The sequence below is a fragment of the Lagopus muta genome, chromosome 13 (assembly GCF_023343835.1).
Source record: "Lagopus muta isolate bLagMut1 chromosome 13, bLagMut1 primary, whole genome shotgun sequence".
Lineage (NCBI taxonomy): Eukaryota > Metazoa > Chordata > Aves > Galliformes > Phasianidae > Lagopus > Lagopus muta.
The window spans coordinates 15,340,711-15,355,038 of NC_064445.1; the positions used below are offsets into that span (position 1 = coordinate 15,340,711).

General features: G+C 37.9%; 1 protein-coding gene across 6 annotated transcripts in view; it reads right to left on the reverse strand.

Moving 5' to 3' along the window:
• Positions 1–515: 515 nt before the first annotated feature.
• Positions 516–14,328, reverse strand: part of STAG2 (stromal antigen 2) — a 70,391-nt gene continuing 56,578 nt past the window's right edge. For 5 of the 6 annotated variants that reach the window (XM_048959388.1, XM_048959391.1, XM_048959389.1 and 2 more), the window contains 12 exons: positions 14,061–14,153; positions 11,502–11,676; positions 10,967–11,106; positions 9,805–9,906; positions 7,949–8,097; positions 7,549–7,677; positions 7,008–7,213; positions 6,413–6,602; positions 6,215–6,328; positions 5,535–5,661; positions 5,130–5,207; positions 516–2,809 (listed from right to left, as the gene is read on the reverse strand). In XM_048959388.1, the coding sequence (XP_048815345.1) occupies positions 2,786–2,809; positions 5,130–5,207; positions 5,535–5,661; positions 6,215–6,328; positions 6,413–6,602; positions 7,008–7,213; positions 7,549–7,677; positions 7,949–8,097; positions 9,805–9,906; positions 10,967–11,106; positions 11,502–11,676; positions 14,061–14,153 (1,527 nt within the window). In that variant the 3' untranslated portion in view covers positions 516–2,785. The remainder of the gene's footprint in view (positions 2,810–5,129; positions 5,208–5,534; positions 5,662–6,214; positions 6,329–6,412; positions 6,603–7,007; positions 7,214–7,548; positions 7,678–7,948; positions 8,098–9,804; positions 9,907–10,966; positions 11,107–11,501; positions 11,677–14,060; positions 14,154–14,328) is intronic. The other variant, XM_048959394.1, reaches the window with a different exon arrangement.

A 14,328-nucleotide genomic window follows, 5' to 3' on the forward strand; every position in this document is an offset into this window, starting at 1 on the left:
GTTTCGTTCATTTACAGGCATCTGTACCCAAAGCTCTGACTAGAACAGATTGTACATTGAACAGTGAGGGTATTTTCCTTGCGTTATCAACTCAGACCTACTAAGACCATGTTCCAGGAGGTATTATTACTGAACTTACAGCAAGATTTAGCCAGGAGCGTAGTGAGGAAGCACAAAGTCCCACTCGCAGGGACGAGGAGCACTAAGATCTTACAAGGGATCCCTTCAGGGCTTCTACCAGGAAGGAGCTTTCTCCCCTCTCGCCAGTTAAGCTGACAACGTTTATCAGGTGCATGAGACACAGAAGGGCTGAAAGCAGTAGGTGCAGTCAGCCCCGTTCCAGCTGACCTTACCCAGCGGCCTGTTTGGCTGTGGACAGCATCAGGACCAAAAGCACTCTGAGGAACGTCAGGCCAAAGGTCGGAGGAAGAAGCAAGCAGCACAAAGGCTATCGGTACGGCTTTAGAAAAGGTAACACAAAAATAATTAACCATCCATTTCTGGGCATGTAAAAGTTCTATACAAATGTTAAAAATTTTATTTGCAGGTACTAACCTCTGGAAAAGCTCGCTCTGTATTTACACCGCTGATTCTTTTAACAAGTTGAACTCAAAGCATATTTCAAACAATCATGATTGCATAACTTTTCTACTTTAAATTATTAACCCAATTAGTGCTTTATTCACATTTTAAAAACTTGTACAATTTATTACAAATATAAAACAGTGCAGTTTTTCCATACATTATCCCAACTCTGAGACAAACACTTAAAAGACATGGAAAAAGATTCTGGTTTCTATAAACATAACATTTGCATCACTCGTTCCCCCTTCTTCACCGGCCTCCCCTATCCCCGATTTAAAAAGATCAAACATACAACATACTGCAGGTTTATTTTTATTCAAAAAGTTACTGTCTCAAGACATAAATACAAATCAGAAAACAGTACAATTAGGACAATAGAATGTGGAGGACAACAGGTTAAGGTAAATATATAAAACATTTTTAGCTGGTTGAAAACAAAGCTGTAAGAACTGCTTTCACAAAGAAACACTCCTTCAAGAGTAAGAAAAATCAACTTAAGTTTAAAATCATATATACAGTCCTCTCAGCAGTTCTATTAAATGCAGTGGTGTGAAAAACAATATAGGCAGTACTTTTAGACATGAGTATTTATTTATGCAGAATGAGTTAGGCAGGCCTAGTTCCGAGTTTGTCGTTATCCCGTGATTTAGTAAAATAATTACATTTCATCGTGATCCTTTGACACCCTATGGTTTTTGGCTACCACAGCCCGATGTTTATTTCCAAGTCTAAAAACAGGAAGCCTTTTTGTGTTCGCCCGTTTGGGAGATCCTTGTATTGCAAGCGTATTAAGGCATGGAATGATTAAAATAATATACCTGGAGAACTGAGAGACAACTGACAAAAAATATACATATGTCATATAAGTTAATATTTCCTTTAAGATGATGTCTAGCTGCCTAAGCCTTGCAAAATGAGTCGATGTCAAAATGGCATAAATCCACTCTCTGTTTTAGACCAAATTTAATTTATTTGTGAATGGACACAAAATGAAGTTTAAAGCTTAGCTTTCAAAGAAGATTATGGGTTGTTTATGAATTTCTATTATCCAATCTAATTTACATACAGAGGAAATGTACTGTAACCTGTTAGAAGTATCTTTAACCTGAAGACTGCTTGCAAAGACAGATAGATAAAACAATATAAAATACAAATTTAAAAATCATTTTTAAAGCATGACTTCTCATGCTCTTCTATTTTTAAACATTGTTAAACTTTCAATATATTTCTGAAACCTCATAATTTTAAGTTGGAATTTAAAAGTAAGAAAAAACTAAACAAACTGCGCAATTATAAAATCAGCACCAATTTATATATATATATAATTTTATTTAAAATTTAGATCCCTATTCCCACACTCTAATAAGCTGTATAATTTTTGTTTAGAATTTTTCTGCAAACATACTACAATAAGCTTCTTTTATTTGGAGACAAAATACAGTGGCACTACTGGAAGGAATTTCACAACATTACATTTTTCTTAAAGGACAAGCAAACTTTCAGGGTTGGAAATGGGCAAGCATGACTGAGACCTGTTACCTTCTGGTCACTCGTAGTTTCTGGACCTTTCTGAGAAGGCTAGCATGAAGCTTTTGGAATAAAAGAGTGTTTTAGATCAAAAAGCGGTTATAATTCTGCTCCACATAATGCCTTCGTAATCCACACAAACGTTCTGCCGCTGAAGTTTGCGTTTAGTTTTAAATACTGACACTCTTCTGGCTCTATTGCCACAAGAAAACCAATCCGCCTATCGCTTCGCTTCGTGGTGTGAACGGCAATCCAGCAGAGCTCGTGCTTATTTACTACAGCCAGCAAATGTATGCAGAGAGGAGCTCAAATCTGTACCAAACACCTCTCAGACTGTTAGGTTAAAACTAAGAGGGAATACTTCTTGTGATCCGGAAATAAACTGATAGCACATAAATAAAATATTGATTTTTCCAACAAAAAGTGTAGCTTATCCTCAAATTGTTTACTTGTCCTTTACATTTCTTTTTTTTTTTTCTTTTTTTTTCTTTTTTTTTTTTTTTGCAGGCAAACAAAACTGCCCCTTCAATGCACTTGATCTTGAAAGCATGTCATTCTCCTTAGAGAAAAATCTGTTCAGAATTTCACTGTATCTACCACAATTTTGTATTGAAAAAACTTCCTCTTCCACTTAGAAAATGACTTCACCACTGATTTATTTGCTGCTCTGGTATTAAAACATTGACACCCCAAGAACCTAAAAAAAAAGTTAGAAACGGTGTCAATTTGTAGTCTACTACACATTTAACAAAAGCAAAGCAATTAACATATGGTTTAAGATTAAGACACTTGAAGATACGTTAAGGCATTGTAAGTTTATTTTTCCTCCAAACCAAATTTACCACACTTCTGATTCATGTCATTATATGGAAAGGGCTCCTCATTCAATAGAAATTTTTTCCCCCACACTTGAAACAAACTAGATTCTGTGTTTTAATTACTTTAGATAATAATCACAAAGTCATTTTTAATTAGTTGCCTAATCTAGACTTGTTTCACAACAGCAATTCTATAGGTCTTAACCTGAAATCAGGTGTGCAGTTCTTGGCAACTAAGCCTGAGACGAGACACTCCACGTGCTGGCTGCTGCCATGCCCATGTTCCTAACCACAAGTCAGCTTGCAGCACCAAGCTGGGACACCAGCCTGACATTTTGTAATAAAAACAGTATTTCTGCCAGGAAAAGAGTGAAAAAGCAAAGCAAAACACCCGTAAATAGCTAGAATTAAAAGTACTGTCCTTCAGAACGCTACATGATTAAATGGAAAGCTTTCCAGAAACAAAGAATCAGATTCCACTTCCCACGTGGAAGCAAGCCACATTCTTTTCTGTGCCAATGAAAGCACGTATCCTCACCACTAAGTCAAACATTTAAAAAACCCAGTGATCAATCACAGCTCTACTTTAAGACAAATTATTCTCAGCATTAGTAGAGCTTCCCCATCTAGACAGTTAAATTCATTTAGGTGGAGCTTATGCTAAAGAGCAGCTCTCCTCTGTGATGCAGCTGTTCAATGCAGTCCTGCTTCCAGGTCAACCACTCCTGCTATGTTCCACTGGGATGACTGCTAGATCGTGTCCCCCTGACTGCACCGACTTATTTCAGTGTGCCACTTCTCCTTCCTTGCAGGAAACAGACTACAGCTTCTTCTGGCACAGACAAGCAGGACGCTGCTACAGCCTCAGAACCGACTACCACAGCTTGCAGAGCAATGAGGCTGTAGCTGGCTGCCATCATGTGGCGACGCTGCCCAACTGCAGCCAAGGAGTGCCTCGCAAGTCTTGGGCTTACATGGGACGATGGTAAAACGAATGAGAAATAAAGTAACAGGGAAGAAAACTAGCTAACAGGAAACAAATTAAACCCACTCTTAATTTTTGAAACTGAAAAGCTGAAAGGTTACTGAAATGGAGTGAGATACACCCGCAGAAGACCAAATTTTCAGTGTTGCCAGAATAAAAATGACTGGTATTTCACAGATCAATGAGCTAAAATTAAGAGGAGGAAGGGAAGAGCTATTCTAAAACAAAAAGTCAGAAGACTGGTTAACTTTCTGGCTGTTACTTCAAGAACAGAACACACAACAGCTAGATGCACAACCTACTCTGATTCATCAGCACTAGCACAAAATATATGGATTTGCATTTAAAACAGTTTTTAGGACTTCTTTTCTCTCATAACAAGAACAGATTCACGCTGCAACAACACTGCAAAAATATGTAACCGTCTTCCAAATTCCACCAAGCTGTCCAAGATTCCCAGGAAGCCTTGCTGTACTGTCCTCTGCTGGGTTGCTGCAGCTTGTTATTTCCAGTGTAATTTTGTACCAGCTACACAAGGTCAAAAATGGCTGCATACATTACAAGTGGTTCAAGACAGAAGGAATCCCTCATGCAGTTTTTTAAAAGAGAATAGAGACTGCAGATTTATCAAGTCGGAAAAAAGGGCAACTGCAAGCAGAAACTACAGACTTCGGATGTTTTGGACCTAAAACTTCATATGGAAAGAAAAAATACCTCTCATCTCCATAAACATAGATCTGTATTGTCTCTATTATTTATTTTCTTCATTATCTTACTTATGAGTAGAAGTTAATATGGCAATTTAAAAAATCCCAAACAATCCAACACTGACAACTGGCAATGCCATCAGAGTCACTCAACTAAGTTCATCGTAACAGGGAAGTTGCTTTAATATTGTGTATGCAGGTTTTTGTTGATTCTATTTTATTTTAAGCTCTGCTAACTTCTGCATTTTTTTCTTAAGTATGAAGATGTCTGAATTTGACAGAGCTACATGTAAAGTGTTAAGAACAAAAATCCTATGAACGTGTAAATACCTTAGAAGTTATAAAGCTGAATTACAGCAAAAAGTATTTCATCGGCTGTTCCAGTCTGCCAAAATGGGCTAATGAAGACAGTGTAAAGACTGCATTCTTCCCATTTAAAACTTGAAGAGAGTGCTGTAACCTTAAGACTGATTTAACATTATTTTCCTCTTACGTAAGTTAACCTACCGATTCATCCATGATCGAAGCGGGGTCAAAGAAATCTGGTTTTAGTTCCGTTCTTTCTCTCCTGTTCTTCGATGGTGGCTATAGAAAGTAAGCAAATAAACACCTTATAGTGACTTCAGAACATACACGTGAAGTGCTTCCATTGTAATACATGAAGCTAAGTCTTAAGGGATAAGAAATTATGAGGCACAGATTTTCTTACGTTGTTATTACGTGTTTGATCTCTGTGTGGCAGTTTGAAATAAAATGGAATATGCACGCAGGCAGTGGCACAGCCATTTAGGAATGCAGAGATTAACATCAATTATTTTGTTTCACCAAAAGGAAAATTCGATTCCAGCCTCCTTACTTTAAAAGCAGAAACCCGCATCTACACCAAACTAAAAGGACAAGTGAGTTTCTTACTAGGTCTATGTCCATGGTGTCAAAATCCATGCCTTCATTGAGATCTTCAATTCGCCCTTCTGATGACATCATCACATCTTCCACAATTGGCTCTTCGTCGTCTTCCATTAGACTTGTGCCACGCCGACTGGAATTGAAAAGAGAAAGCATGTTCAATGCTGATGTTCAGCAAAAAACTCCCAATAAATGACAAATCCTTCAGATAGATATTAAGTAATTCAATTAAAGCCTAACTACTATTAAAGGAAGTATTCAACCAGCTAGAAGATTCTAAGAGTAAATTTTGCAAGACTACTCCAAATGGGTACCGAGAGGCAGGAGAAATCAACAAGCAGATCAAAACTAGATCTAGTTCAGAGACTTCCATGAAACTATTCATGCTCAACAGAGAAACGATCCAGTTCTCTTCTTCCATGCCTTCTGCCAAGGCAAGAAGGAATACCTGTCTAAGTTGGGAAGTTCTACAGAAGACCTGCATGACAATCAATCTATACAAGCAGACATCTAGTTCTACAGGACCGCTCTCAGCTTTTATGTCAATTCTAGGTCAAATGTAAGTACGGCACGGGCAGAAATATAACACTGAAAGATCAGAACATGTCCCACTTAAGACATCTAAGAGTAATGCCGTGTTTAACACCCTTCCCAAACTACCACAGTCACATTCCACTCTCACTCACATAGCATGTTGCAAGTTGGTTCTCAGCTTGACGTAGTTCATCGCTGCCCTCTCCTGTTGTTGTCGTGCGGCTTCTTCCTGTTGCCTTTGAGCCAACATCCACGTTACTTGCGTGCTTAAAAAGACCATTATTCTATTTTAAACAAAAACTGTTTTGTGTATGAACACTAACACAATGCAGACCTACGTGGTTACGTACTTGTAATCCAGTGGAGCTTGGTGGTGTTCAGGCTGCATAGGATAGACACCCATATAGTTCTCTTCGGGTCGCAATCTCTTGGGCTCCCTCATTATTGTGGAAGTAAGCTGAGGTGTCTGCATCATGACTGGTGTGTGCATTGTCTGCTCCCTGTTCATCCACATACTGTCACTACTGCTGCTTTCTTCAGCTAGAAGGAAACACTGGGTATTAAACCTTTTTAAACTTGTCTGAAACGGAATGTGTAAATCTACCAAATGTACTTCCTGTTACTGACAACCAATTTCTTTAACTTTTGTTCACAAATTCTCACGTGACCCCCAAAGCCCTGGCTAGTACCCTAGAATACTTTTATTTTCTGTAACTTAATACAGTGCAGTGCCTCTGTTTCTTTTTGTGCCTCAATGTTAATGCTATTCAAACTCCTCAGATGAACAGGCTTTCAACCAAAACGCACACAAACTTATTCTGTCTTTAAAAACAAACAAACAACAACATTGAAGTATGTCAATTCACTCAAGCTAACAAACAGAGATCAACAAATTCAGTTTCTGAGTAACTGCTGTAGTAAATTTTAAAATGAGAAAAGTTCTACCTTCAGGTACTTTCCGCTTCCCTGTTGCTGGCTTTGTTTTCTTATTTCTTACTGTAGATCCTCGACTGCTAATTCCACTAATTACTGACATAGTATCATCATCCCCACCAGCTAATAAAGAGTTTCTGTAGGACATGAGAGGAAGCCACACATCTTCTCTTCGTAGGGACATCTGAAAGGTCATAAACTTCTCCAAGTAAACATACCTTGAAGTGGAAAACATTAATTAGAAAGATGCCAAATACCTGCAACGTGACATTACTTTGTCAAGATCAGTAACTACTGAAATCATCACCTATTTAACAAAACAGCCTTGTAATGAGAAACTCAGACCATGATTTCTGTTCATCCACCATAAAGTGAGAAAACAAAAGTAAAACACAATTTATCCTTTATGATTATATGTGACTGCATCACTGTGAAGTTGTGTTTATGATCCTGAAGTTCTATTTTAGGTTACTGCAACACACACATGCATATTCAGAGGCACACCTTTCACAGTTATCATTACAAATACCAATGACACCAAGAAAATACTTACACTGTTCTTTTGTCTTGTCTGAGAAGTTTGGAGGAAAACTCACTCAGAATATCAAGAAATGCCAAATTCAGAGGTGGGTGGCTCTCACCTTGTGGATTAGGCTCCTTAAAGGCAAATTCTATGCCATCCCTAAGAAAACATTAAAAACAAAAAAACGTTAAGGCAAAAACTGTAGAAAAAGCTCTAAGAATTGGGTGCTATCAACACTGGACACTTTTTCCCTATTTCAGAAGGCAACCATTCAGTCAGCACCTAAGTTGGAACTAGGTGACATAAAGTTAACATCTGTAGTGCTGATGTGGTTTGTATTAAACTAACAGCATTAGCCTAAAGAAATACTTCAACCATGCTGGGCAAGAAGCATTTATGAATGAGGAAGTAATACAAAGCCCACAATTACTTGTGTAACATAGCAATAGCTTCTCTTGTTTTCAACTGATCCAGTCCAAATGTTAAAGCAAAACGTCGAGCAAGCTCCTTTATGCCGCTGAATGCCGGTGATGATCTGTCAAAATTATAACCATTTTCTTGAATCATTTCATTGAAAAGCTGTTTGAAATGAAAAAGGAGATTTCAGTTTATTTTTTAAAAAGATTATAACAAGTTCTGCACAAGCTTCATAAAGTTAAGTTTCAGTAAAATGTGTTTTTACAGCCCAACACCCAACAGAGAAACGTGCAGGCTTAGGAAAGCTCAGATAAGGCCCCTCTTGTCTGAGACCAGCTTGGACAAGGTGCTCATCTCAAGGACTGCGTCAAGACAAATACATCAGACAACAGATTCCAGCCCTTCCCTAAGCGGGACGTCTATGATTCCCTGATCTGCATACTGACAGCAATGAAACAAATGGGCTAAATTCTAACATGGCATTTTTATGACAATTTGTCAAACTACAACTCCTACTGAACTCATTTTTGGTATATTTTTCATAAATGAGAATAATGAAGGAAATAAAACCAGACTGAGTTGACTTTGGACCACAAGAGCATAGCTCTTTTATGCTGCTGCAGCTCACTCCAACTCAGTTATTTCCTTTATCCCCATCACTTTCAGTATTCCTTCTCTGCTCAGTTTCTATTTTAATGCTAGCTCACATGTTTACGGTGGTTTGGCTTTAGTGGCTTTTCTTTAGTTGGTGGGCAGGTTGTGTGTTTTTACATTTGGAAGGTACCAAATATTGTTAAATATTTGGGTACTTTCATGTTACCATTCCTACTGTCCATTAGGGTAACGTAAGGTAGACTGCCTTCCTATTTTGCATGAAATTGTATTTATTACATCTACTTTCTCTATCTTTCCTTTAAAATATATGGGGCAGAAAAGATTAACAACGGTGGAACTCTGCTGCTATCACAAGTAGTTGCAAACTCTGGTGAAAAGTACAGCAAAACCTGTACAAGGACAACACAGACTTCAGTTGCCTATTTTGTGTTGCAGTTTCCACCAGCTAAAGTCATGCTGCTCTACAAAAAATAAAGGTGTCATCCTTCTCCTGTACTGGCAATAACATCCATACGGATAGATCAGTTTAGGGGCTTCATTAAGGATTTTTTGGGGGTAATTCTCAACTAGACTAATGCAACTGCATGAACTCTAGTGCTCAAATAAAGGGGTGGGGAAGGAGGACAAATTGGGATAGCTTTGTCCTTTCAACAATAGCAAAGATTTACATTGGATTAAAGCGGCTTGCAGTGATGTGCTTTACTGATCTGATCTCCTCAATACTGTAAATAATGAGATTCCTGGAGATGGCTCATGCAAGCAGAGGAATCCAACTCCTGACTGAACTTCTCAAAAAAGCTCATTCACTGAAAAGAGCAGTAAAACATGATTTAATTTCAAATCCCTACCATATTAGAAATACTGAATGACTAAGATTGGTTTTAAGGAGTGTGGAGAAGTGCAGCACAACACAATATCGAAGTGTTTTGCTTGTTAATCTGTTCACAAATAGGTTAACCAGAAATTTCACAACACATTTCTGAATTTGTGGCTTAAATTGTTGTTTTAAGGTATCACACAGTTGCAATGTTTGGTGTGTGCCAGAAAGTCTTCTACAGACTTTTCAGCAGGACAATATTTAGGAAAGCTTTCACTGGTTTTTCAAATAGTTGCACAAAACGTTTCAGTCTGAATCTATTTCTCCCTGCCTTTCCTAAGACTTTTTTTCATTACTACCTCACCTGAGCTATTAAGCAACATCACATGATATACTGTATGGAATTTCATGCATAAAATACTGTAAATCATTCTTACCTGCTGCAAGCTAAGAATAAGTGTTTTAGCACACTGGATTTTGTCTATCTGTCTTGTTTTACTCATTGTTTCTTTAATAATATCACCGTAGTCATTGTAATACTAGGAAAAAAAAATCACACAGAATATGTTAGCTTTTGATTTTAGTTGAAAACATTACACTTGAAAGAAGAATTCAGACACTGAAAAGGAAAAAATTACTAACATGTTCACGCTTGTAGTGACATTATGGTTTAATGTCACTAGTATTACTTTAGAGGTAGAACGACCTATTTATCTTCAAGGCCATGACACAATTGTTAATGACACATGTTCACCACCTTCAGGGTATGAGATTAGAATCTAATCTTTTTAGTAACTGCTATGACTCTGATGGGGAGGGGTTTTTTTAAATTATTTTCTTTGCTTAATGTAAGCACTTATGGAAAACTTCATAGCAATTTTTCCAATGAAGTCGCCTGTTCATTTTCTGAAGTATCTGAAGTCCAAAGAAAACCCAATTAGTTATTTAGTGACTCAAAACATATGTAGGGCACTCAGGCAAAAGCAGGCTGCCCAGATCTTAATTTTTTTAATGTAATCACTAAGGAGCAAAGTTTTAACATGCTCACAAAATGAGAACTCATTGTGTAGCTGTGAATCTCAGGAGCTAAGAAGGGATTTTATATTTAACATAGACAGAAACAGATATAAAGAGCACATTCTTTCCTGGGGTGGGGGGGGGGAGGGGGCAGGGAAGAAAACTTGCAAATCAATTTTCTTTTCTCCTCCAAAAAATGCAAGCTTAAATTATTTAATGAAGCCAGACATAAAGTTTATCTCTGTGAGAAGATTCTTAAAAATCTTGCTAAACTTCTAGCTGAAGTAAAAACAGACCATCAAACAGACATACGAAAGAAAATACATTAACTAGAAACAAAATAATTATCAGGCTTCCTTCTTCCCTCCCCACTGCCTACATAGGAACTGCAAAACAATCAGCCATTTTTCCCCTCTCAAGGAAGAATAACTTTAGCAGGCCTACAAACTGCTTTGGAGTTTTTATAGACTTCATCCTTTTGATCAGTTATCTCACAAGGAACAAACTAAAAACAATTTTAAAAAATTCAGTCTCTGTACTTTAATACTTCTAAGAAGTATCACCACTAAGATTCAGATTTACCTTCATATATTGCTTGAAAATGTCTGCAGCAGTATTCATTTCCACCACAGTATATACAATGAGTTTACAGAAAGCTGCAAGTAGATTTCTTCTTTTGTGCAATGCTTCAATTTTACTAGCTTCATCATCCTGCTGTCCATCTGGAAAGAGTTTGAAACATGAAAACTGTTGGGTTTAAATACTTCCAATTTAAGTGTAATACAGAACAATGCGGGCCAGTGGTCAGCATTTAGAAAAACCAACATCTCAGTTGTGACAGCCACGTGCTTTAGTGCCTATTGACAAGTCTCTCCTCTTGAGACACGTAACATTGGTGCCTATGACACAAAATTTTTATCGTTATCACCTTACGCATCCCCAAAACATAAAATGCTTTAGCAGGCTGCTGACATTTAGCAGTCAAACCTGTCTCCACGCTCATGCACAATTACCACAGCCAGAAGAAAAAAAAAAAAGAGCATTGGCAATAAAAAAAGTATTAATTAATTAATTAGAAAGCAAATCGCATGAAGGAAACGTGAAGTTTTGTACCAACCTGCACTATTATTATCATCATCCTGATCAATGAAGACATGATCTAAAATAAAACTGAGTAGCTCAGATTGCAGTGAAGAATCAGGAGTGTAAACAAGTGGTTCCAGCATGTCACGTCCTCCTGTCATAATCTGATGGCTGAAGATCATCAAAACATCACACAGAATTGTGAAAGCCTACCAAAAGAAACCTTAGTAAATACTTGTTTGGAAAGTGGAGTTTAGTTTCGATTTATTTAAACAGAGAATAAAGCATTTCCACTGATCCCAGTGGTGCACACAGGCCTCTTAAGTCCTAATCAACTGAACAGGCTAATTGGAACTTAAAACATGAGGAGCTCCTTACATGAGGCAGCTGTATGGAGATCAGGCATCTAAATAAAGATGCTGCATGGATGAAGACAGCTAAATATCAAAGTATTTTAAGAATGAAATGCGAGGAGCATGAAAACTTTCTGCTAGAAGAATGCTACATGAGGTCACTTGAGAGCTTTGGGGCATCAACCACAGAATAGTCCAGTTTTTGCTTTTTAAAATTGAATAGATAAATATATATTAATCACACTGGTAAAACATCTAGCACAACTCAGGTCATTCAACCCTTTCAGATCCCTAGGTTCATCTTGCTTCCAAAAAAGGAACCAACCTCTTTCATTTTGCTGGCAAACTTCCATCTGACCCAGGATGTGAACGTCTGTACTGCATCCCCACGAAGTCTGAACACACCCACACCTCGACTGACACTGTTCAGGACAATACACTGCTTCATGATGTACCTATCCATCTAATCTCCTCCACTTCAATGAACAGATCTGTTCTCAAACTCCACAAAGAAAATACCACTTTCCCAGTCATGGAAGTAAACGCATTCCCCTTGAAGCCCCCTTTCACAGGATTAGAAGGGGAAAACACCTACACGAGGTACACAACTGAGGCAGTTCTAACATCCAGGGCATTCACCTTAGTTACACAGCCTTTTAAGGAGACCTACTGAGAGATTCAGTAATTTTTGTTACTCACACTTTCACACTCTGCACTTTGTGATTTTGATACTAGATAATTCAGACCTTAACACACCTGCTCAGCTCCAGAAAGAAAACATTCTTGTTACAGCAAGCGTTGCAAAGCTGCACTGGTGTGACAAAGCAGACCAGATTTTCAACTTCAAGCTCAACCAGGCTTTTTTTTTTTTACTGTTTGTGGCAAAAAGAGCTCCTGCCTATTTTCTATTTGTTAAATCACAACTGCATACAGAAAAAAGCTTAGTTCTTCCTCATTTTGAGATGGCTCAAGTTCTAGCGTTCAAATTTTGTTCATGGCATTCACTTAGAAATAATCCTGCTATAAGAAATCCATGTGCTTCAGTGGAACCTAAAACTCCTATGAACATTCTGGCCAGAAAACTATTTGAACACAGAACAAAAAACACCCAGTCCCTGCAGCTGAACCCATTCCTTGACTCAATTACCCTCCGAATTCAAGGCAACTACTTTCTCAATATCTCAATTCCATTCAAAATACAAGAAAAACAAAAACCAATCCCCCATCTTCATGTCTGTGTTTTTCTTCAAAAAGCATGGACCCTTCTCTCCTACCTGCTAACAGGCACTACTCATGTGGAATAAACACCTACACGCTTTGAAGTCTGTAGATTCCTCAGACATAATGTTAGCTAAAAACTCTTCCCAATGAAAAACAACTGTATGGGGGACTGACTTGATAAAATGAAAAGGCAATTCACTGGAACTCAACCAAAATCTGCAACGTTACTCAATGGCTCAATTCTTTAGATCTCAAGTTCCAATCTCATCTTTTGTGAGCGCTACATAACTGCTGAGGCTTCTGAACGCTCGACAGAATGGTCTCCAATTCTCTCTGAACTAATACTGCTAACAAATGACCACTGCCTAAGTGGACCAGCAGAAGACCAAGAAAAACAAATGCTGCCTCTCAACAGTGCAATCCCTCAGGTTACATGCATGCATGCATCCATAAACACGTGCATGTTAACTACTCATCCTTTTTCTCCTGATCCAGACAAAATCCTGCGGCTACAAGAACTGAGGAACACACTATGCAGTCATAAGAGAAGTTGCCCAGGTATGTCCCCATATGTTTAGAGTGAGAGGAGGAATGCTGATTTTTTCATGGGTCTTGAGTACTTGAGCACATACACACCATAACTGAAATGTGGGAATATTAGCATTCAAAGACAGAAGAAAAAGATAACTTCTATCTTTTATATGGCTGTTCCTATCCCTTCCAACTCTGAGTCTAGGAGTCCACAAGCTGCTCCAGTACAGATGCGTGTCATGACAACCGAGACTTGAGATGGAATTCTCCCACTGAATCACAAACTGGAGAGTTGATGCAGTGCATCTGCCTATCATTGTTTAAATAAAATAAAAGCAGTAATTAAATTTAAAAAAAAACAACAAACATACTCCAAATAAAGTTTCTGCTAGCTGAAGCGACAAGAATTGAGTTTGAAAAGGTCATCTTGCTCATATTTTCACATGGCTTTAAGTATCATATTAGAAAATCTTAATGTTCTCACTCACCTGTTCCTTAACAGCAGTGTTTACATTGGTCAGGTAGTGTTGACAAATTTGACAGAACACTCTCATTTGCTTCTTCAGACGTACAAGATCCTCCTTTAAAGAACAGGATTTAATGCACCAATTTTGCTTTTTCAACTTCATATTCACATGCAGTGCATGCACACCCATAGAGCAATCCACCACAGACCTCTTATGTTGTCAATGAAAATTTGCTGCATTACTTAAACTCAGAAACAAAAGCAGTAAGTAGCAATTTCATCAATTCTGT